Here is a 24,528-nt window from a genome sequence, read left to right as displayed (position 1 = left end):
TCCCGGCCACGGCCGGCGGCAGCGCCCGCCCGGCCCCGGCCCCGCGCCCGCTGCACTCACCCGACGAGCTGCCTTCGCAGGGCCAGGGTCTGCTGCCGGGAGCGCGGCTGTGCCGCCCGCATGGCCGCCGAGCCGCCCGCGGGCCGGCAGCGGAGCGACGGGAAGGGAAGGAAGGAGGGAGGGAAGGAGCGGCCGCCTCCCGCGGGGGCCGGGCCGGAGGGGAGGGGAAGGGAAGGGAGGGGCGGGAGCGGCGGCGCGGGGACGCGGGCACGGCCCGGCCGGAGCGCCGAGCGCAGCCCCGGGCGCAGCGCAGCACCGAGCGGCTCCTGCAGGAGCGCACCCGGGAACCCGGCGGGACCGGGCAGCGCTTCGCTCACAGGCAGGAGTGGGGACACATGGGGACAGGCTGCGGCCCCTGGGGTCTGCAGGGCTGCTGGCAGCTCACCCTTAAACCGCACACCCCAGGACTTTACACTGCTCATCCAGCCCCGCACCCCACTCACCTCCGAGGGAGGAACTTCAGGATCTTTAGCACTCTGTGATTGAAATACACATCGAGGAAGTTTCTTTTACAGTTGAAAATAATTTGAGTGGGTAGCCAAGGTTGTAGGACAGAAATGAATCTTCCACATCATTGTTAAAGCAGAAGCAAACCCAGCCTTTTACATGTTGTAGCCCTGTGTTTGGCTGGTGGCAGATAGGTAGACACCCGACTGACTCCTTCAGAGCCAACCCTAAAGCAGGTAATAGTTAGGATTAAAAGAGGAAGTGCTGTCAATCAGATTAGAATGATCTTTCTTCCATTCCTGTTTGACTGGAATTACCTAAAGGAAAATAGGGTAAAGAACCAGAAGGGGGTTCTGCCATGGATTGAGTTCTGCTCCTGCAGGTGTTGTATCCCCTAACCAAGTTCATCAACTTTTCCAACTCGATTCTAGAAAATGACACATTTGTTTTCCTTCCAAATACATGTTCACATTCTTTTGGTTTAAACTGACAAACAGCTTTTAAAAACTCTAGAAAAACAGAACAGATAACTTTAAAACTACACTTGGCAGACTTTTCTTGCTAGATATAGCCATCAATAGTTATCTGTAGCTGCAATTACTTGATGAACACAAGAGCAGTTTAAATTTTGTGCAATATGGAGAATGTAAAACCAGATTGCTATGGTAAAGGTAGATTGAACTTAGTCTAACTCTACTGCTTCATAAAGGTCAGGTTTTAAGTAACAAAAGACAGTGGAGAAAAAGTTAATAATGGCTGTTAATCTTTATTTGAACTCTTGTCTGGTTAAGATATTTACTAGGTATTTATAATAACAACCTGAACATTTACAATTTGGCAAGTTTACTCTTGGTTACAAATGCAGAGTTCATTATACATATTCACACAATTGTAAAAGTAATCTGTACAGAGAGACCATTTTTAAAGTCTTTGCTTTTATTAAAAAAAGCACAAGAAAAAAGTTTTTTTAGGTCTCAAGGTAATGTATTGTCCGTTACAGCTTTAAACTAGAAATACATGATGTAGTACTAATTAATACCATTTTAACATGTTAAAACAATGGATAAGAAATACTGTTGTTAATGCCTTCATTTTTAAAGTAGTTGTTCCCCAAAGAAGAGTAAATAGAATACTTTTCGTGGCACATACATGATCAAAAGTCACAAAAAGTTTGCAAATGGAGATGTTAAGTACATTTTCTGTAATTTTAATATCTATATATTTCTTTTCAAAGGTCACATACAGAGATTTAGCCAGCTTTGTATAAAATACCATGTAAATACATTCAAAACTCATTTTTGGCAAGCTGCAAACACACAAACAGCCTTTTCTCCTCTGAACAGCCTCCCTGGAGTGATGCAACCACTCACCTAAATAAGGGACACTTGCATAATGTGGTAGAGGATTAAGCTCTATTGACTCAACTTCAAAACAAATATGGTCAGATAAGGCACATACTGGATGTATTTTTCTAAACTGTATACAGATTTGAGTTACCAGCAGGTACAGTTTTTTAAATGCTTGTGTACACACCAGTTTTCTATCATGTCTATGTCCAAAGTCATGTAATGCAGCAAAGCAGTGGGCTTTCAGTTTTGACTGTGGCATTTGTGCTGAACATTCTTCATATTCAGTAGTTTTGATTGTTTTTAAGATAGCAGAAAAAGAAACCCAAACTGAAACTCAAAAAGCTGTTATGAAATTGTTTATAAAACTGCAGTCTATGACACAAACCAGCAAACACAACAGGCTCCAGCTCTCATTTGCACTGATGGCAGCTTAGGACCTTTCCTGCTAAATTTACAAGTTCAGTGGATGGATATCATGGGTGCTTTGGCTTTGCAAAACCAGACTGTACTTTTTAATGTAATTGCAGAAATACAAGTTTAACAAGCACTCACCTACACTTAATAAATTCCTGTAAAATGAACTTTTTAAATACAGTGTTTAACAGTACAATAAAAAGCAGCAGATGGGATCAGTGTCATTTACAGATACTTGGGTCACCTCCTTTTTAAATTTCTGTTCATAAATATCTAAGTCATGTAAGAGACCACACAAGTGAGCTGACACAGAAGTGAGCTGACTGTTCCATGAAACCACACTTGAAGTCAACTTCTAGCAGAGCTTAACAAAACAGGAATTAATTGTTTGTCCTAAGTCATGGGAAAACCACAAATGTTACTAATGTATTTCTTATTCCTCTCTCTTGTCAATAATTCTACTTCTTATGCATGGAAAACTCATGTGTTTGTCCTAAGTCATGGGAAAACCACAAATGTTACTAATGTATTTCTTACTCCTCTCTCTTGTCTACTCCTTATGCATGGAAAACTCATTTTCCCAGCCTTCCTGTGGTTTCCCCCAGGCTCTCTACAAAATACAATAATAATATAATCTATTAAATTCTTCCTCCATTCACATCTAAGGGACAGATTTTCAGCACTTACTTGAGCTGCAGGTTACACAAAGTCACACAACCCTGGTGTTGTGCCACCTAATGGGACACAAGCACACGGCAAAGTTGCAGTAGTTCACCTGGGGATGTGAAAGTACTGAAAGCAATTTTTAGCATACAAATATAAATTAGCACAAGGGAAAATAATGTTTAGGAATTTTTTTTTTTACTCAGTGGTTTGCTTCAGTCTGTAATAGATTCCCCCAAGTGGAGCTCTGGAGTGTTTCAAACTGAACTAATTATGGTCAGGTCCGGTGCAGTGCCAGGGACATGGTTAAAAGGCAGGTGACTCCAGTAAGTGACACTGAGACTGGACTAACTAGACTGACCAGTTTCTCTCTGCCCCTTCCTTTTTGTTAAAAAAAAACAAAACAACCAACCAACTATTGCTAAGGGTCAAGAGATATGCTTACATAAAGGCTGGCCTGTTAAGTTGCCAGGTTCAGTGTGTGCCACAGTGATTGCCTTGGCAAGTTAGAGTGTCACAGGCCTTTTGAAATTATCCATGTAGGTAACTTCTCACTTGAAAAATCTCCTGGTTAAAGCTCTGCAAGGCTGGCTGTGCTGCTCAGCACGTCAGCCTGTCTTGAACAGGTAAAAAGCAGGAATTTCAAATTAAACAAAGCAATACTGAGGTTCTTTCCACCTCTGGACACTCCTTCCTCTGCTGGAGCACACTGTAACCAAACTCAGTGATCTGAATTCAGCCACATACCTGCACTACTTGTCCAGGATGAGTGGTTTGGGGACATTTAAATTTCTATAGCTTAATCATTTGTAGTTATTAATATTTTGCATATCTTAGAGAGAAGTCTGTTGCCTACAAAGAAAATAATTCAGAGCTTTCATGCTCAAAATTTTAAAAATAGAAATGTGTCAGGAAACCTACTATAGGTAGATTTTATTTGTGTAATGCTGTAAATTATCCAGGTAACAGTGGGACTGAAAAAACATGAGAATACAATTGTGTTTCCCAAGAAATACCAGATTTGGGAAAAAAAATTCTAATCATGCACTCCTGCTTTTACAAGTATGTATTCAAACTGCAGAGTTACACAAAAGTCATGTGTGCTGCAAATTACGAGACACTGTCACAGCACAAAATTTGCATAAAATTTGCTTCTATTAAAAAAAAGTCTCCTCCAGAGGGCAGCATTGAACCAGCATTCACCTTTACAATACACATACTACACTGACAGGCCAGGGGAGTTATTTACCATCATGAGAAAGCTGGAAACTTTGTGGCATTTTAATACTTTAATTAATTTTTATTAGATATTTTAATCAGTTGTGCATTACAGTGTGAGTTCTTGAATTCTTGCCCAAGACCTGCTATATTTGGCTGAGTGCAAAACCAAAACTTTACCCAGGGTAGTGGTTACTATAACAATCTTAATAACAATCTTGGTGTCATTTTCCATGGATTACTTTGCATCATTGCATGGGATGTCTTAAACTGCTGAAACCTCCCACATATTTTGCTGGTTTGCTTAAGGATTTCAAATGCTAAATTTATGAAATTATAGAAGACAAAAGCATATCTAAATATTTTATCTATTGGTTTCCTAAAAAGAAAACATATCAAAAAGTCATTACCATGAAAAGAAACATTCTTACTTTTAAATACACAGGAGAAAAATCCATACAGAAATAAATTCCATCACCAGTATATATACAGGAGGTGTCAGAAACAGTGCATACAGAAGAGGTGACTCCCCATGGGAATAAAACAAAGCATGTGGCAATATCTTGATTATGACATTTTTAAACTAAAATATTGATGAATTGACACTTGGGAACAGTTCCAGTTTGGGGTCACTTGAGGATTTCTCTGGCACCTGTTTTGTAATCCAAAGAAATATTCCCGAACTCTCTGGCCAAGCTGTGACTGAGCTGCAAAACTCTTAATTAATCTCATTTGTCCCCTTGAGAACAGGCCAAATTATTGGGTTCATGCTCTGGCAGGGTTCCTCTCAAGCTGTGGAGTTACACACATGGGTTTTTTTGCCTTACTCCCTTCTTCCCCAAATCCATCCTCCCTGGAAGCTTTAGGGAGCTCTCCCATAGTCAGGGTTGGGTGGGTGCGGCATCAGCACTCCTGGAGCAGCAGAGCTCCAGCCTCAGTCACGGAATGCACTTGTGTGTCACAGCAAGGCAGCCCTGCCTGCAGAGCTTTGGGGCTGAAAAGCCTTCCAGGGGTCTCAAGAGAGTTCTTGTGCCCTTATGATTCAGTTTGGGAGCTTTGATTCCAAAACCCACTGGGCTACAGTGTGTTAAGAGAGAGGATGTTGGTGGTGGCTGGAAAGGAGGTCATTAGTTACAGTTTGAAATGGAACAAGCCTTACAGAAAACTGTGTGTCCTCTGCTCCTGGGCAGCAGCAGACATGGTTGCCTAAACCTCATGGAAAGCACCATGCTTTCACAAGCAGTTAAATTAGAGGAAGGAATTTTGTTTTGTCAACTAAAAAACAAAAATGTATCTGTCTGAGTTTCAGGTTCCCCCAATATCAGTAACTGCAGTGTGTTACCCAGAATGTCTGTTGATGAATCTATGAAGTTACACCAAATATTTTAGTGATCAAGAAAAATCAGTGGCTAAGTCTCAGCCTGACCCACATTTCATAAGCATTGGCAGCCTCTCTGTCAATCATATTCATTGCTGCTGACATATAGTGGTAACATTCAGCTGCTTTTTGGAATTGCTGTAAAGCAGTCTCAGATTCTTTCAATCCAAAGGGGAAAACAAAAGAAGAGAGATTTCCTGGGGGAAAAACTCCCTAAGCTTTGTGAAAGGCTGAGATCATGACATAGTTTTGAGCAAGACTGCCAGTACCATCTACAAGTAAAATTTGTCTTTGTGAGCTATTCACAAAGTATTCAGAAAGACCCACATAAACATTTTCATATGAAGGAGAAAATAATCAACTGATCTGGCATGAATTTGCAGAGCAAAGCACATCTTTTCAACTCACTGCAGTAAGATCATGACTGCTTTGTATTTAACAACTGCTCTTCTAAATATGTTTGTGTGTAAGGCACATGGAAGTCTAAAGAGATTTCCTCTTAGACTCTGTGTAATCAGTACAAAACCCAACAGTTTCTCTAATAAAGTCTGTTGATCTGAATGATGTGATTGATAACCACAGAATGGCTGGGCTGGGAACAGTCTTTAAAGGTCATTGAGGTCCATCTCTGTGCCGTGGGCAGGGAACCAGGGACACTGTTCAGAATCCAGAGGCCAAATGCACCGATCTCAGCTGAGGACCGGGCAGGACTTCAGGTGCCAGTGAGAGCCCTGCTGGGGGATCCTGTCCCTGCTCTCCACAGGGCTCTGCTCCTTCCACAATGAGGGCTTGGTGCAGTGGATGTACCACCCCCAAGGAGTGGGGAGAGATCCAGGAGAGCTGCTGGTTCCCCGTATGAGCTCCTCATAGCCAAAGTGGCAGCAGTGTCCAGCAGGACCTGTACCTGCCAGCATTCCTGATGGGAGTGGCAGCTGCAGGAGTCCAGAGCAGCCACTGCCCGTGAGCAGTGAGTCCAATGTCCTGAACATTCCTGAGTGGCTGCACACGCAGAGATGATCTTTGTACATGCAGAACCAAGGGCCTTTGCCTGGGAGCTTCTAAAGAGGATCACCAAAAGATTTGGTGGCTGAGCTGCAGCACTGGTGGGGGTGGACACAGCTGTGTTAGAGTGGTAATTCCAGCCTTCCTCCACTACCAACAAATGGCTTGGGTGCTGTGGCAGCAGAGGCTCTGTGCTGGGAGGGGGACGGTGGCCTTGCAGAGTGGTGAGAGGGTAAAGCACTATTCTGGTATTCTGTATCAATGTTTTGCAGGCCTGGCAGTGGTCACAGTTGATGCCTACAAGCACTGGATATTCCACAAGTTGAAGACGGAATACTGACTTGTTTACCTGAAGATAATAGGACTTCGGGGTATTTCCTCAGAGAAAATATAAATTTTAATATAATTTCATAAGCTTTGGAGGTTAGCTTGTCTTGTAGCTTCAGTGATATCAAACTTCTTCAAGTAGGAGCTAGATAGAAAGCTGTTTAGTTTTTGCCAGCGTATGTAAAACAAGACTTTTCTATCTGCATTGTAGATTGTTTGTGGACACTTCCAGATTCTTGTGCTTTCTGCAGTCATTCTGGGGACTGAACTCTCATTGATATTGAAAGAAGTTCCATGAACACGACATGTGCAGGAATTTGAGTGTAGAAGCCCACAGTATGGTTTGGAATAGTGAACTGTTTTTAGTTTGGAGATGACTGGGGGAGATGGGAAGAGCAACTGTACATTAAGGGAACAATTACAGATCTTCCTGGTGACATCAATGAGAGATTTGCCTTCAACCTTTCACAGAAAATTTTTTAGCTTTAATTTGGGATATTAAAGGGGTTTTTCAAAAGCACTAAAGGCCAGTGGAAGCTTGTTAGCTGCTCCTTATGCCTTTAAAAACCCCTACACCAAAAGTGATAGCCAAGAACATGAAATGGAAGTAAATAAAATGCATTTTCATTGCTGTTTTGAGTTACATAATTGTTGTTTCTTGATTTGTTAGTTGATCTGAATTTAACATGGATTTAATCTGTATGGTGACCAAGGAAATGGTGAGTAACTGCTAGAGATGCCAAGTACAGCCACAAAGCCAGTGATGTGTAGGTGTAGCCCCTGAGCAGCCAGCCAGGTACAAATGCACTGCCCACAGCCCTGAGGCTCTGTCACCTCTCCTGAGCTTGGTGGCCATTCCAGCACTGACCAGCACAGAGCACAGGCTCACCCTGACTCCTGGGGTAAACTCACGGACAGCTGAGAACTCACAGACACCAGGCATCACCCTACCTGTGTGGGGCACCAAGCACATTCCCACTGTTGTTCACAATATTGGAGCAAGACCTCCAGCACTAGGTCAGCTTGGACAGCGCAGGGGGCACCTGGATGGTCCCATCCCTCTCTCAGTCCCTCTGGCAGTAGCTGCAGTGAGAGTGGCAGTGAAGCAAGAATCTTAACAGAGGTTTTGGATCTACTCAGTGCACCAAAACTGCCTCCCTTCTGTAGTCTCTAAGATCAAGGCCACAAAGAGCCATAATACTGTGTTTGATACTACAGTCAGGCTCCTGATTTCACCTAGAACTCCTACTCAGAACCCAGCAACTTGTATTGAGCAAAGTATTTCCTCCAGACATGATCTGTTAAATGAAAAGGGCATAAGGGTGATAGCAATTTATCACTGATCTGGTTAGGATTAACCAGTTTTACCAATAAAAACCCACAGCTTACTTTTTTGAGTTTGTGTGGCTTCAACTTCTACCCATTGGATGAATATTTGTGTATCTCTCTGTGCGGTTTAAAAACTTGTTAATACAAAGTATCTCCTCCCTGTACAGGAATCTGGTTGCTTCTTGATCTTCATTGTAAGCTGAACAGACTCGGCTGTAAGCCATCTTCTTCTTCTTTGAAATATTTTTTTATGGCTCTCTGCTGCACAATTGATGTTTTTTCAACATCTTAAAAATGTTGAACTGTGGAATAGTTTGCAATTTTAATTGATCCCACAGTGGCATATGCAGATATCAAAATAATAGTGATTTTTATCCACTACCCTGCTCTGCATGGGATGTGCCTGAGAAGAGATAATTTAACAAAAGAGACTGAAAAGGTGAAGAAAAATAAGACAACAAGAGGAGAGTGCAGAGTTAGTTTACAGTTAAAACCATGTAAACCAAGAAGAAATAAAAAGCAAATGAACCCCACAAACCAAGTCAATTAAATATTCCAAACTCCCAGTTTCTGGGAACTCCAAGATCAGCATTTATGTGCTCTGTTGTTTAAGAAGGGACTTGAGCAGAGCCTTCCCTGTCCTGCAGCTCCCTGCACTGAAATACTGCCAGGTTTTTCTGGTTTGAAATTCCGCAGCAGAGGCTTCCTGGGGAATTTGTGTTCCACAGTAACAAAGTGCTGGCACATCTTCAGGATCACACCCCAGAACAGGACCCAGAGGTGCTTCCTCTGGAGGAAAAAGGTTTCTCTTGATTGTAGAGGAAATAACCACAGGCAGTCAAGGTTATTCAGTTTAGCCCCAGAATTGTGTTCCCATCACACCCACAGCAGGTAGTGATGGATGGAGCTTGGCTTTGTTTCCTCTGCAGGTTGCAAATCCTTCTCCTGCATGACCAGACAGTAGAGAGCAGCTTCTTTCATTTTCAGGGCTGCATCCTTCTTTTCTTTGTTTTCAGCCAGGTTTTTTCACCCTTTTAATGTGCGTGTACAATGCAAATATGAAGTTGAGAGCCAAATTAGGACAGGGGTTTTGCCCTCCTTCATGCAGTAAGGCACACGAGGCTGGCTCAGTACTGTTAGTTCACACTGCAGCATGAGCAGGGAACACTGTTCATCCTCAGCTACTGCCATCGGTACCTTTAGCAAATCCTGGTGTTACCATGCAATGGTATAGGTTTGAGAGCTTTACATTATTTTCCAAGTCCATAAATGTCAGAATCCAGTATAAAAAAAGGTCAATATATTACTGTCAAAAGTTTTTTTTTTTTCCTTTTTTTATACAAAAATTAAAAAGATCAAAATATATCACATTATTTACACATTGTGCTTCATGCTTAGAGATCACTGAAAAAGAACACACAAACAAACATTTTGATCAGAGAAATGCTCCATTCATTACACTTACTAACCTTATTGTTAATACTATAAGGATTGGCATTCAGATTTCTTTAATACTAATGGTACATCCAAACAAATTACACAGAATTAAAACCTTGGATATACCAAGGGTGTGCTCACATTCTAACTGAGGGTTTGCAATCAGTTACTGGCATGCTGTTAACTCCAGCTGTGTTCACATACCACATGTGTACAGCTGGCTTTGTAATTCCACTCAGCTTCAGAGTCATACTCTTGTTGGAGAATGAGGATTCTCCTACAAGTCTGGATTAAATCCTCATTTTACAGGAGGACACATCTCTCCTCATTCTCCCAGGCTGCTCTGGGTGCACGAGATGCTACAATTACCTGACCACTGCACCCAGGGTGCTGATCAGAGCACTGAGGCAGTGCAGGGTTGTGAGTTACAATTACAACGGCAGAAGAGTTTTTGTTAGGAAAGAAATGTTTGGAACTCTGTAGCAAAGAGACAACCCATTGTTAACTTCTCAGCTGGGAGGGTATGGACTGAGAAAGGCACATGAGCACCTGGGGCAGCCTTTCCATGGGTGGTTCCTGAGCTTCCTTGGCCATGATAAAAGCCTGAGCAGGCCTGTAAAAAGGCACTCTACTGACAGTGTTAACAATGATTTGTGTCATGTTTAGCAAGTTTTTGGTGTTCCCAGCACCAGTCTAGAGCTGGGGGGAACAAGACCTGAAGCTGCTGGAATCCTGCTCTCCCAAGGCATAATGTCATGTCTGCCAGGCCTGTGAGCTGCTGCTTTAAGCATGTTCAGCAGTGCAAACCATCACCATGCAGGGAGCAGAACTACTCAGGACCTGTTCAAGGATATACAATTATTAATGTTACTGTACCTTATGCCAACATCCTGCTACTGGCAGTCCGTCTGGTCCCTGCAAAATTGAATTTACAGATTCAGTTTTCCTGACAGTGACAGGACCCAAAAACCTGAAGCTCATTTGTCACAATGAAAGTCTTAACAGCACTGTTAATTACCATGCAAAACCCATTTATTGTATATGCACAAAAATAAATATGCAGGCAATGTAATCCATATGTCACGCACAACACAAAATTAAATACACCTCAGGGTAAACTAAAAAAAAAAATTGGAAATCTACACCTTTTTTTCCTTTAAACAAACAAAATGTGTACAAATAGAAAGATTTGAAATCACAGTTCATTAACTTCATAGTCTGCTTTATAAGGTAGTGTATTTTGCAATCAGACATATATATGGAAAGCATGATGTGGGAATGTATTTTTTGTTAAAATGTGCTTTTCTGTTTGGGGGAGGTGATGTAGGTATTTTTTTCCTAGATGGTGTCCTAATTGTGTTAAATTTGATCCTGCAGTACTTAGTTTCTTTAAGAAATCTCGAGTTGAACTGAGAATAGGATGAGTTATGGACTATGCAAAGGAAGTGAAAATATTTGTCTTGTTCCACTGGAGATACAAGAAACATACAAAAATCAGAAGAGCTCTCACTCCAGGAGAACACTGGAAAGGAAGGAGCCCTTAGAAGAGGAACGAGCTATGTATGACCAGCTCTCTCAAGACACCTCAGAAGAAATTGCTGCCTTCAGCTGCCTTTCCTGATGCTGGATCTGTTTAAGGCTCTTGGATCTCCAATTACATGAATTTCTGCATGTAGAGCCACAGAGAGCACACAGGCACTGACCCTTCCCTCAGAGCCACCTCCAGACTCACTAGGGCTGGGAAGAGGTGGATGCAGCAGAGAGAACTGCTAGTGCAAATACAGGTCAAAATGCAATTTTACATTTTTTACTGTAAATGTTAGTCATCACATTTTTTTGTATTCTGTATTGATTTTATATGTAAAATAGCCTATGCCCAATAAAACAGATGCAGTGAAGTAAGGTAACCCTCTCCAGCTACTCAGAGTGTAAGCAGTCATGCTTTCCTGTAACCTTAGTTAGAAAACACACTTTTTTTTTTTGCAGACACAGTCAATATTTTGGCCCAAAGCTATTAAAAAAAAAGGGGGTAGAACATGTACATTTGCCAGAGTTGTCTGGGGTGATGGGTACAGGGGACAGAGTGGTTGTTTGACCTAAAACATGCTGACCTGCTGTTAAGGTGCTCCCTGACACTGATGGTCAGGGGGTTTATCTCTGCCCTGAGCTACTTCTCTTTCTTGTGCATTCAGAATACTTATTTTGGCCATCATAAAACTCCACACCTTTCTACCATATTTCACATGAGTGACTCCAAAATGACTCTTCCTGGCTCTGTGTGGGGCTCATGCTGATGCTCTGGACTGAAAGCCCAGCAAGCCTCTTCTGCACCCTGGGCTGCAGAACAAAGTCAACATTTCAAGCAACCTGCAACTAACCAGGAAAATGCACAAGTGCTTTGCTAAATGGTCACGTTGTAGTTAATTGGAGGAATCACCCACTGCAGCTTACAATGCCTTCAACAGAGATGGGTCCTGTGTTTTCTGTGTAGTTAAGATGGGAGATGCTTGGGAAATAGAACATCTCTGGGGAGTAAGTAAGAAGTTAGAGCAGGCCTGAAGTTAGGAATTGGTTTCTTGGACACATCTGAAAGTAATTTAACTTTTTGAAAGAGAAACAGCTTACTGCCCTTTTGTTTTTCCGAGGACAACTGCAAATCATCTAACATGCAGCATTTTCTATGGTTAAAAAAATGAAAATAAAACAATGACCTCTCTTAGCTAGTGGTGCAGAGCCCTTTTGGGGAGCAGAGCACGAACCTTCCTGCATAAGCACTGGATAACCTGAGCAGAGCTCTGTGCTGACACAGCAAAACCCTTCTGGTGCCCAGAGTGCCAGTGGCCCTGCTCTGCAGGACTGCTTGCTTGAGGAAAGCTTTTCAAATCCCAGCTGGGGATGGGGCTCGGGGCTGCAGCAGCACAAGGGGAACCAAACTGGGCCATAGGCACTGAGAGAAGCCATAACTAACTTCCAGCATCTGTTACCATAAAGGGACTGGCATCCCCTGCATGATCTCCCAAGATTTATACTCCCTATCTAAAGTAATTTTAACTGGGAAGAAGGAGGCACAACTCATTGGCAGCCTTCCCCAAATGCCAGAGTGAAACATCTCGTTCCAGTTCTGCTGCCCTGTGTCCTTCTTGTCCCTGGAGGGGTTTGCTCCTGGGGTCAGGGCTTGGGCACAGCAGGAACACACACAAACCATGCAAGACAGAGCAGATACTGTACCAAAGGGCAGGGCAGGCTCACCCCATCCAGGCCTGGCAAACCTGGGTCCCTTTTGCTGCCTGCAATGCTATGATCTCCCTGTTTGGAAAAATAACTGCTTGTTGAGAATGGTAAAGGACACAGGAGTTACACAGACAGACACCCACGTTTCAGCACAGGGGGAGGAGGATGGGTCTAGAGCTTCACAGCTCCATTTCTGATGACACAGCGAGTCAGCAGAGTGATTTTATGGTAGGGAATTCACATGACATGCAGAATCTGTCATCTGGGAAAGATCCTCTGTACACAAACCAGAGATTCACATTTGTAAAAGCGCAGTTAAAGAGATAAAGGATAAATCACCCAACATGTCGAGAGAGGAAAAAATTGCAGTTCACATTCAATCTCCAGGCAAAATAAAGCATATTGACTAAAGGAGCTTATTGCTGGTGTAGTGGAGCTACACAACAGCCTTGGCTGCCATGGCTGTGCTCAGAGAATGGGGAAAAGTCACATGTTCAGAGAAGAAATGGGTTTTTGAACTGTCATGGAGCAAGCAGCTGGCACTCTTAATTAGGTGCTTCTGGACTAAGTTCTAAAAGTTCTAAACAGCTATATTTAAGCAGTTTCAGTTCCATATTTGAAACTTCTCATCCTGCAGCTTCAAAGCACTTCAGGGAAAGGATCTCTCTACCTTTAGTCATTATATGAGAAACAGTAGTAAAAAAGAGGTAAATTTTACCAGGTCAAATAACTTTTTATAAACCACTCTAGATTTTTTTTTTGTTTTGTTTTGTTTTTTGTTTTTGTTTTTTTTTTTTTTTTTGTGGGCTCTCTCTAATGAATAAGAGGTACAGGAAGTGGACTTGGGAAATCCAGCTTCCCCAGGCTCAAACACCCAGGAGGTTTCCTGGAAAGCGGCGGTGGCCCAGGGTGTGTCTGGGAAGGGACAGCTCTGAGCCACAGGCAGAGAAACCAGGGGAGGTCTCCTCCCAGAGGCACTTCTTGGCAGCCTGGGGAGCTCCAGCTCATGCATCACTTATGCTTGACAGAGCTGTGATGCTATCAACCCCAACATGCTTCCCCTGGCTCATCCCTCACTCGGTTTGCAGGGATGAAGGGAAGGGATGGAGCTGGCCTTGTTTTCAGATCAGCTCCCATCCCCTGCACCCAGTTACTCCCTGATTTCAAACATGCTCAGAAGCCAAGCCAGCAGCATCACACTATCTCCTGAAGAGCTCTACTGGGGTCTATTGTTCCTGACTACAATAAGAAGGTCTTTACACAAAGATGCTTTATTTTTACTGCTGTGGCTTGCTCCCATCTGGCCAGTGAGGAGCCCTTACAGTGAGCAGTGAACTTCCAGCAGTGCAGATAAACCATTAAGAAAAGTGAGAAAACAATAACCATCTGCTCTGATTTACTGCAAAAGAGAGAACTCCCAAATCCTCCCTGGCTGCAAAGCTGTGTCTCCTTTTCAGCCCCATGCTTAGGATGAGTGAAATGAAAGACGTACCACGGGACAAGGCTGATCCAGTCCGGGGGGGCCTGGTTCCCCCTTCTGTCCTTTGGCCCCTTTTCTCCCTGGTATTCCTCGTTCACCCTGTCAGAACAACAGGAAGATAGCAGGAGCAAGGGGAAGAAACACCTTTGGTTCATGTCTCCCAGCACTCACAGAGTCCCAGTCCTCACACACAGTAAGGACACTTGCACTAGTGTGACCTCAGCTGAGCAGTGAAATCACTGTGAAAATCTTCAGTTAAAGCTGGGTGGAAATATTGTAATAGATAATTTTATAGCAGATTGACTAAATGAGAAGTTTCTGCTGGAGGCCAGGTTGGTATCTGACAGCAAGTGGGAGCAGCAGCTCCCTGTGCTCAGCTGGGCTCCTGGCTCCACCTGGGTACCCCTTTGTTTAAATGTCCCTGTAACAAAACCTTTGACTTGGATCCATTTTCAAGGTCTATAAACCAAGACCAGCGATTCTGTGCAACCTGGAGCTGTCAGGCTGCTCCATTTCCCCACAATGGTTGGGCTGGGCTGGGGTGGGGGCAGGCTTGCAAAAACCCTTCCAAGTGGGTAGGAATTGTGGCCTGTCCTGTCCTGGGAATTTGCAAATCCTTGGGCTGCACAGAAGGCCTTTCAGCAGTGGCTCCAGGGCAAGCAGCACTGCCTGCCAAAAAGAGCAGCCTGTCCTGCCCCACAAGCACCAACACAGCCATAACCCACTCACCTTCTCGCCTCTTTCACTTCTCTCTCCTTTCTCTCCTCTGAGACCGGGGAAACCCTGTCACCACAATTTTTAGGTGAAAAAAAGAAAAAAAAAAAAAGAAGATTTTGTAAGTTTAGTGTGTGAATGGCTCAGTTCAACATGAGCCAACTCCAGCCATCAGCCTGTCCTGCCACAGTGAAGAATGACATTTTCTTCCTGTTGATGTTGTATTGTCAGCAATTTCTTGGAAAAATGGAGTGCTCCACCACCCCCAGTAACATCACAGCTATTAGAAATTTTCATGTCACTGAATCCAGTACAAATATTCTCAGTTGGAAAGGGAAGCCCTGGCAGCACCTTTAGGTGAGCAGTTCCACTGTGCAGTGGAAGTAGCCCAAATTCAAAGGGTCCAAATTCAGCCCTTTCTACAGCCATCACTCCATGGCCATTATGTTTAAGGGGGACCAGCGTATGCAGTGTTAGCTACATATTTTCCCAACAATCTCAAGTTAGATTTTCTGTGTTTCTACCATGAATAATTAATGATTTCCATACTCACATCCAATCCTGGCTCTCCTGGCTTTCCCTGCAGATGTAAAAAATAAAAATTAAGATGTGCTGTGTTGAGCTTGGTGCTGCAGACAAACTTAGATCCAGTTGGTTTAACGTGGTCATGAGGGCATGGGCTCATCCAGGAGCCCCTGGGACTGGAGGCTGCTCCTTTGCCACCCACCAGGGTAGTGCTGGTCCAGCTCTGCAGCTCTGGCTGGACTTCCCAAGCAGGATTTTACAGCCCCTATTTTAGGATTGCACCCCAATGTCCCTGCTCCTCTCCCACACCCATGATTACCTTTTCTCCTTTGGTACCAGGTAAACCAATGAGCCCTGGAGCACCTGGGAGACCCTTAAATTAAAAAGAAACAAAACATTGGGATTGTTTCCTGTGAGACAGGTTTCTGTCAACAGCCAGAAATGAGATTTGGGAAAACAACTCACAGCAGGTCCGGTGTCACCTTGGTCCCCCTTCTCACCAGTGTCACCTTTCTCTCCCTTTGCACCATCCAAACCCTGCAGACATGAAGTGGATCAGCCAAGGAGCCCTGGCAGCTGTGCCCAGGGCAGCCCCTCATGCACCCACCACCTCCCACCCCTTCTCTGGGGTGCTCACACCCACACTGCTGCAGATGTTTTGCTCTTGAACATATCATATAAGAAAATAGCTGAAAATACAGGTTTTAAGCCTTTTGGTTTGGAAACCCTGGCTCTCACCAGCCCTCAGGACTCTGTGCTGGAGGAGGGGTTTGGATTGTAAATGCTTGGAAGGAAAAATGGCTTGTTTTCCAAAATGCCAACTGCTGAACAGTGTAACCAAGGGATGTGTTGTGACAACAGTGACAAAAAACTCAGTCTCCAGAACTGACAGGCCTTTGTGAGCCTGTAAATAATGCACTAGCAGCTGGGAAACTGGGTGACATTTAATTTATTGACTTACTTTAGGCCCCTGGATTCCTGGAGGACCCTGTGGGAAAGACAGTGGTGCATATGAAAAAACCCAGAATTTAAAAACATACTCTAAACTTTCCTTCCCAAATCATTTATTGCTCAGAGGGCAGGGGAACTGAAAAAGAGCATTCTGTGTAACATGGGACAATAATGCTCTGCAACACAAGCTCTGGGGAGTGAGAGTCCCCAGAATCTTTGCTGAAGAAAGTGACAGGAAGCTCTGGGGGTGGCATTGTGCCAACACAGCCCTCCACACCTGGGCAGGGCTGGGATATCTCCCAGGCTGTGAATGCCATCTGGAATGCCACCTGCTTTTGAAGCATGGTCTCTCAAGGTGAATCTTGGGCCCAGCAGAGGCATCCCAGCCTTCCCATGTCCCTGACAGTTCCTCTTGGAGCCCTGTAGGCACCAAACCCTTTGATGTCTCCATCAAAAATGCTCTGTGTGTTCACCACCACCTGCATCCTCTCCCAGTGCAGCTGATGGCAGAAAACTTCATGACTTGGGTGAATTTAGGGGAATGCAGACACTGTCATGATGGGGAACAGATTTTCCATCCCACAAGATTTTATCTTTTCTCCCAAGGAACAACTGGGATTTTTGCAAAATGAGCCATAAACTCTGATGTACTCTCCTAAATTGGGTGCTTTAATTTCTCCAAAGACAGATCAGACTGTAGCACTTCCCTGATTTTTTTTCCCAGATTCAAGACAGCCCACAATGACTAAACAGAACAAACCACCCTTGTCCTTTATCACATACAATAACAAATCTGCAGGAATCACTTCAGAGTCCTACCATAGGGCCAGGTAATCCAGGGGGTCCAGGCTCAGGTATGATCTGCAGAAGGGAATTAAGCAGCACATTAACAAGGCTGTCAGGAGTGGGAACCTCACAAAGCCCAGAATCATTATTTAACGCCCCACTGATTATGGCAGCAGCATCCAATATCTCAGCCACCAACACAAAATCGAAATAACCTTGTAGTGCTAAGTGTGTGAACTGTCTTCCCTAAGGAATAAACCCCATTTAGACACTCATAGAAAACAGCTGGGATTTGCTGATGGATATGGGTCTGGTGGGTGTATTCTCCACCCCAACTCTGCCTGATCCCATGCCATGAAAGAGACTTTATGTTGCCAAGATCTTACATGATTATTCTGCAGACATGGTGACCCAGTGTCTCCTTTTTCTCCTCTGTCTCCTTTTGGCCCTTCTGCTCCCTGAAAGATAAAAATGTGGCACTGACATGGTGCATCTTCCAGGAAAGCAAAAATGAGAGAAAAATAGGTTTGTCTCCCTCTAAACACCAGCCTTGGCTCAGGCAAAGCTTGTGGTCATCTCCAGGGGACTTTGAAGAAATATTTTCTCCTCCTTGATACATTCTGAATAAGCTGATTAGAAATGGAAACTCAAAGCTCCACAGGAAGGTGGTGTGGAGAGGTCATTGCTTAAATCAGCCAACCCAGCCCCATTCTGAGCATTTGCAACAATAATTCATCAAAGAACCGAGAGCAGAGGGACAGGGACAGCCAGAGGGACGTACCGGGGGACCTGCTGAGCCCACTTCTCCTGTCTCTCCTTTCTGCCCCATGGTCCCCATGCTGCCCTGGTCACCCTTTGCTCCTTTGGGACCCTGCAAGTTGAGAGAATACAACATGTTTAGGAGAAAACTCTTAAAACAAGACCCACAGCAGCCACTTCTGCCTTTCTGCTGTTCCCTCCGCATTGCGGGCTCATGAGAACATGTTTTAACACTCAACCTCACAGATGCCAATTTTGAGGGTGCAATTTGGCTGGGCTGCAGGGCAGCAGGGATTGCAGCCATTTGGGGTTGGGAAGGTTTACAAAAAATATTTGAGACAGCATCTGATGAGCTGCTTGTGAAAGGAGCCCCTTTAGCTCGGCAGACACGGCCACGAGCAGCATCAGCACGCTCAGAGCAGAGCAGGGGCTGCAGGCAAAGGGCCATCAATTCATGGAGACACAGCTGCCCCTACACAGCAGAGCTCACTCCTGGCATGCTGGATTTGCTTTTCAGACACACAGGAAACTTCCTTTTCATTTGGCTCCTTACAAGGCCTCGCTCGATCCGGCCGTGCCTCACTCACCTTTTCACCATCCATTCCAGGTGGACCTGGCAAGCCCAGCTCTCCCTGGAGTGAGACAAAGAAAGGGGAGCCCGTGGTAAATTAAATGAAGGATTCATCCTTAGAAAGCACTGTGCAAAGGAATGAGTTATTCACACACAACTGTTGTGGTTATGGGTTTGCCACTGCCAGGCTTAGGACCAAGGAGGCATCAGTGACCCACCAGCATCACCAGCTGATCTGGATATTGGCACAGAGACCTCAAAAGGCACTGAAATCCTGTCCCATCCTATTCTTTCAAGAGATACTTTTCTACAAATTACATTATTCTTTTAAAGAAACAGCTGGTGACAGGTTACAGACTCTTGCTTGTGAAGCAGGAGGACAGCAGGTCCTGGGACAGTGCTGGGACAGCACACAGGGAGGGTGGGAATGAGGGTGGCTCAGCACAGCCACAGGACTGCCAGCCCCTCTCACCACTGCTTCTCCCACTTCTGCCTCCTGCCACAGACAAATGGGGCAGTCTCAGAGGAGCTGGGATTTTGTCTGTCAGGCGTGGAACTGGGACTGGACTTGTTTCTGGAACAGCATCCTCTGGAAGAAGGCCAGAGACAGGTAAACACAATTTTGGCTTTTGTGTGAAAGCCACTGTTTTTTCAGTCAGAGAAAGGGCTAAATAGCACACACAGCCTCAACTGCCTTTACAGGCAGCTTCAACTGCCTTATTTTGGCTTGGGAGACTCCTCATGGAGAGCTACTAATGACCACGCAGCTTGGCAGAGGCCAGGCTCACCTTGGGACCTGGAGTGCCTTGGGGGCCCGGTGGCCCTGGGGGACCTGGTGGACCCTGAAACACAAACAAAACAGGTTTGATCATGGCTGGCATGGACATGGCTGTGCTCGTGCTGTGGGGATGAGCACTCCCAGCCACGATCTGCCAGAGACACTCAGGTGAGCGGATTGCCTGAGCACCGGGATGAGCTCAGCTGCCACAGAGCGCCCGAGGCTCCTCTGCCACGGGGTTGTTCATGCAGAACACAACACAGTGGGAGCCAGTCAGGTGTACAGCTGCAGACATGGGCTAAGAGGCAAAATGCCTTTAGCTGGATGTGGGACCCCAATCTGATGGTCTCTTTTTGCATCCTGCCTGCTCACCAGCCAGCCTGGGAAGCAGCATCGTGCTGAAAACAGTGTCAGCCAGCCAGGGAGGTGCAATTAAAGAGGGGAAAAAAGGAGTTTGTGTGAGCACTAACAACAGGAAAACCTTGCACACTTAAAGAAGTTATTTTCCCTGGGCACTGCTGGATGCAAAGACCACAAACCACCTTGAGATGAACAAATATTTTCCAACTTGCAAATTATTTCAAGCAGCAAAATTTGTGGTCTTGCTCAGATGGAAGCCAAACCAGTATCATATCCTGGAGCACCTTTCTCCATGGCTGCACACTCAAATGCTGTTACACTTAGTCACACTGGAAGACTTTCCAGAGCTTGTTCTTGAGACAGGTCAGTGCACAAACACTGCAAACAGTGAGTAAGCAGGAAAACAGCAAAGTTAGTGAGGTTCAGTGATGTGCCCCTCAGCAGTTTCTGCATGCAGAACAAGGGACAGGGTCTGGGTCCAGCAGATGAAGCCTCCAGACATTTGATGGAGGCTCTCCAACCACGGCACTCCACTCCCAAAGCTGCGTGCCACGCGGACATCTGGCAAACGGAAATTACCAGCACTTTGTGTATCCCTGCAGCCTGTTATAAAACAATTGGGATGGTTCTCAAATATGCCTGTAATTAAGTGTTTATTCTATTCAGCTTATTTCATCCTAATGAAAAGGTCAGGGCACTGTTCAGATGGGCAGGTTAAGGCTCAGGTGTTGTTCCCCTTCCTCCCACACCCCAACTGCTGCCATTGAGCTCCGCCACCGCTTTTGCTGCTACACCCTAAATATCCTCAGCCCTCAGAAGCAATCACTTCTTTCTTCCCTCCCAACCAGCTCTGTGCCAAGACAGAAACCTCAGGAGGAGACAAGGACAAGGGTGGACACATTGCCACTGTGGCAGAGCTTGGCAGATTGCAGTCCTTTCCCACGAGCCCTGGCGCTGGGCTTACCTTGAGCGCGTCCAGGATTCGGCCGTCGTAGTCGATCACGACGGTGTCTCCCTGCTCCCCTTTCAGCCCAGGGGGACCCTGCAGGCAGGGATGAATCCTATTTAGTCCTACAGCATGGAGAGGTGGCTGCTATGAAAGCAAAGACCTGACACGCAGCGTTTGGGGGTTATCACCTTACAAACAGCATGGATTTAACCAGTCCTTAGTCTGACAGCTGGAACTGTCAAACCTCAAAAGGCCAGCAGTTTGTGTAATGGAGAAGAGCATAAAAATCCTCACCTGATCTCCCCTATTCCCAGCTTCCCTCTTGCAGAAAAACGGGTCACAGAATGGTCATGACTATAAGAAAATTGGACTTGACTGATTTCCCATGCCAGCATTCAATACCTGTGCAATCATTTGTTTAAATATGCACCATCTCTATTTTCTGACACTGAACAGATCCTGAAGCAATTGATCCACATACTAAGCAGAAAGAGGTGGTGGGGAACAGCTAAGGTTGAGACAAAATCCTGAACATCCATACCCGGGGTCCAATGGAGCCAATTCCTCCCTTCTCACCAGGTTCACCCTGAAAATCAAAAACCACATTTTTTTCAATGAGACCAAGGAAAATATAAAATATTTATCTTAAAAATACTGTACCCACCCATAAAGATATGCTTTAGATTAAGAAAAATTATGACACCAACAAGGGACTGCTTCTCCTAGCAGAAAATAGATTTGACCTGAGAGGGAATATATTTAGCAAAAAACAACGTTGGTGTAACAACAAGAGGAGTAAGAGGAGGTCTGGTTGCAGGGGAGGGGAGTGGCCAGCCCGGGGCTGAGCTCCCTGTATGGGCTGTGCTGCTCTCCCTGCCCTGTGTGCCGAGCTCCATCTCTTTGTGCTGGTTCCACATGGAGCCCTTTGCTTCAGGCTGAGTTTTGCATGTGGAAAGTTTCAGCTGAGATGTTTAAACCATTTTCAAGAGGGAGTTTAAGGAAAAGTTCTGTGCCAAATTGTTCCTTTTTTCTTCCTCCTTTTTATTTTTTCCCCTACCCTCCTTTTCATATTTTTTTTTTTAATTGGAGGGTTTTAAAAAGTCATAGCACTCTTACAATAATGATCTGAAATTCTGTTCAGGATTCAAAAGATGTCCCATTTGCCACACCCATGCTGATCCCCTTGCTGACCAAATTAAAGATCTCCAAAAAGTAAAAAATGGTAAAAATGTATAGAAAAAAACCTGAATTCAATCAGCACTGCTACTATGGTTCTAGAAAAAGTTTACTGAAGTTCACCAGAGCTCACTTTCTTCCTCACACACACTGTCTTGCCCAGCAAGGGATCATGACTCTCTGATATAGAAAATATTAGTGCATCCAGATCCTACTAAACACAAAGCAGTTGAGGAGGTAAATAGCAGCCCATGGATGCTGTCCAGGTCTCCTCAGCACCACTCAACAAACCCAGACTAATTTTATCTCTCAGCAGCTTTGGAGGTCAGGAGAACAGGACAGCTCACAAGTGCTTGGGGCTCTGAAGCAATTCCACAGCCATCAATAACATGGGATCAAAATGTGATTAGAATTCCACAGTTTTTGAGGAAAAAGGCAATTCAGTGGAAAATGTGCAAGTGGATGACTTACAAGCTCTTATACTGATCTCTGCTTGAACCAGGCTTTCATCAAATCACCAGGAAAAGTTAAAACACTCTTAATATCACTCCTTTTGTGTCAGTTTTGGCACATTATGAGGCTTTTAGAAGGCAAAGGTCCAAAACACCTCCTCAGATGGAATCCTGTGCCTCAGCAGTGCTGTGCCCAGAGTTCCAGCTTTTCCTTACCTTTATTCCTGGGAAGCCATCTGTGCCGTTCTCTCCCTTGGGACCCACGCTTCCTTTTTCTCCCTGAAAACAAAGCCCTTTAGACAAATGCTGCACAGAGAGGATGGAGGAAAGATTTCTTCAGGTTATAATTTTCTTAATTTATCTTCATTTTACATACACGAGGGAGCAGAGCTCTGCTTTCAGCTGTGAAACACTTCACCTTGCCCAGGTGCAAACGGGGAGTTTTTGAGATAAGAGTGAAGCTTTCAGATTCAGCTGCAGGTGGTGTGTTCAGCCATGAAGCTGGCCCCAAAACCACAGCATAGAATAATAAATGCACAATGTTTTGTGTTGGAAGGGGTCTTGAAGATCATCCAGTACCAAACACCTGCCATGGTCAGGGACATCTTCCACTGTTCCAGGTTGCTCCAAGCCCTGTTAAACCTGGCCTTGGACACTTCCAGTGATGGGGCAGCCACAGCTGCTCTGGGCACCCTGTGCCAGGGGCTCACCACCCTCACAGTTTTTTGATCTTTTTCCACACCAGAGGAGAAATGTTCCTCATCCTGCCCCTGCTGTGATATGGTGCAAAAACCAGACAGCAAAAGACGCTGCCCAACACATGCATTAGAGGGACAGAGCAGAACGCACCTTAGGGCCCACAAGTCCTGGCTCCCCAGGGATCCCATCATCGCCCTGATGGAACAAAATACAAAAAGTGAAATACACAGGCCTTGTACACAGGTTCCAACACATCAGTTGACCTCACTGGGTGTTGCACAGACCCAAAAGTCTCTCAGGTTTGCAGGCAACCAGGACAGAGCTGCAGCAAGGAGCACAGGAGGCTCCAGCGTGGTCCCCTGCTCCCACCCAGCCCTGCCTCCCCTGATGCTGGGAAGGTGGGTGGGCATCTTCCAGAATTTGCTTACAGCAGGCCCTGGCAAAGGTCTTCTCCCACCTTCAGCAGGAACTAAACATTCAATTCCTTAAGGCCTTTTGGGTCCCAAAGGCCTCCTATAGCTGCTTCATGGACTTCATCACAAGCCACCAACGCCCTCTGCCAGGAGGAGGTTTTTTGGTTTTGCTTGTGCTTTGTTGTTCTCCTGGAGTAAAATCACTTCATGGATGCTGATGAGATTAGTTTTACCAGGCAGTTATGAAATGTTAAAGCCACATTCTGGCCTGAAAAAAAGCCCATGGCCACCCCTGTTTTGGGCCAAACAGTAAAAGGGAAAGGCTGGGCCCTGACAGTGCTTTGACTTCTCTTAAAGGCAGTGATTTATCCACCTCTCAATGGCACCACTGGGGTGGAGAGTTTGGGCATGTGAATCTCTCACAATCTTCACTGCCACACCCCAGCAGCATTCCTGGCCCTCAAGAGGACATTTCCCATGGGACTGCAGCGCTGCTTGGTGATGGCCATCCCAGGAATTCCAGACCCATTCCCTGGGCAGAGCACATCCTCCAGGCACCTCTTGGTTCATTGAATTATTGGAGAGAAAGGGCTCCAGACCTACTGCTTTGCTTGGCTTGTGCTGTTTTATTCTTTGTCTGTTGGGCAGATGTGGCTGCAGCTTCTGGCTTGCTTGTGGAAATGAAAGCCAGGCTGCAGGCACAGCCATGCCCAGCCCAGGATGGTGTGGGAGGGAAACTGAGGGAATACAGGGAAGGGTTGGTGTGGACAGCCATGACCACAGCTTCTACACCAGCCTCTGGCAATTGTTTCCCGAGACAAGCACAGAGCAAAGCAAAGGGAAATAAAGGAATTAAATAATAATAATAATAATTTAAACCTATTTTAAAAATCACCACTTTACCTTTTTCCCCTGGACACCAGGCTCACCCTTCAACAGCAACATCAACAGAAGAGAAAGAAATTTAGGGACATGACAGAAAATAAGGCAAATTTTGTGGATAATCAAAATTAATTGCAAAATTAAAATCCTTGGCTTGTACTGATCATATTTATCCCCC

At 45.0% G+C, this 24,528-nt stretch overlaps 3 protein-coding genes across 9 annotated transcripts in view; 1 reads left to right on the top strand and 2 right to left on the bottom strand.

Annotated features, from left to right (window-relative positions):
- The window catches only part of PHYKPL (5-phosphohydroxy-L-lysine phospho-lyase), a 10,890-nt gene extending 8,140 nt beyond the window's left edge, over positions 1-2,750 (bottom strand). For all 4 annotated transcript variants that reach the window (XM_041397426.1, XM_041397428.1, XM_041397427.1 and 1 more), the window contains exon 1: positions 61-2,750. In XM_041397426.1, coding sequence (XP_041253360.1) covers positions 61-482 — 422 coding nt within the window. In that variant the 5' untranslated portion in view covers positions 483-2,750. The remainder of the gene's footprint in view (positions 1-60) is intronic.
- HNRNPAB (heterogeneous nuclear ribonucleoprotein A/B) overlaps positions 1-11,522 on the top strand; it is a 28,749-nt gene extending 17,227 nt beyond the window's left edge. For 2 of the 4 annotated variants that reach the window (XM_041397431.1, XM_041397434.1), the window contains one exon: positions 11,002-11,522. The gene's annotated coding sequence lies outside the window, so the exon portion shown is untranslated. Of the gene's footprint in view, positions 1-6,803; positions 7,502-11,001 lie in introns of those variants that run through there. The other 2 variants (XM_041397429.1, XM_041397432.1) reach the window with 1 other exon arrangement.
- The window catches only part of COL23A1 (collagen type XXIII alpha 1 chain), a 178,642-nt gene continuing 161,755 nt past the window's right edge, over positions 7,642-24,528 (bottom strand). The window contains exons 12-28 of the mRNA XM_041397859.1: positions 24,372-24,398; positions 23,206-23,250; positions 22,573-22,635; positions 21,270-21,314; positions 20,744-20,821; positions 19,430-19,483; positions 18,658-18,702; positions 18,093-18,182; positions 17,698-17,769; positions 17,345-17,386; positions 16,536-16,562; positions 16,040-16,111; positions 15,894-15,947; positions 15,603-15,629; positions 15,065-15,118; positions 14,348-14,434; positions 7,642-10,539 (exon numbers count right to left, since the gene is read on the bottom strand). Coding sequence (XP_041253793.1) covers positions 10,492-10,539; positions 14,348-14,434; positions 15,065-15,118; positions 15,603-15,629; positions 15,894-15,947; positions 16,040-16,111; positions 16,536-16,562; positions 17,345-17,386; positions 17,698-17,769; positions 18,093-18,182; positions 18,658-18,702; positions 19,430-19,483; positions 20,744-20,821; positions 21,270-21,314; positions 22,573-22,635; positions 23,206-23,250; positions 24,372-24,398 — 930 coding nt within the window. The 3' untranslated portion in view covers positions 7,642-10,491. The remainder of the gene's footprint in view (positions 10,540-14,347; positions 14,435-15,064; positions 15,119-15,602; positions 15,630-15,893; positions 15,948-16,039; positions 16,112-16,535; positions 16,563-17,344; positions 17,387-17,697; positions 17,770-18,092; positions 18,183-18,657; positions 18,703-19,429; positions 19,484-20,743; positions 20,822-21,269; positions 21,315-22,572; positions 22,636-23,205; positions 23,251-24,371; positions 24,399-24,528) is intronic.

The sequence above is a fragment of the Onychostruthus taczanowskii genome, unplaced genomic scaffold (assembly GCF_017590055.1).
Source record: "Onychostruthus taczanowskii isolate IOZ18803 unplaced genomic scaffold, ASM1759005v1 scaffold14, whole genome shotgun sequence".
In the NCBI taxonomy this organism is placed as follows: Eukaryota; Metazoa; Chordata; class Aves; order Passeriformes; family Passeridae; genus Onychostruthus; species Onychostruthus taczanowskii.
This window is presented reverse-complemented; position numbering and strand designations above follow the sequence as displayed.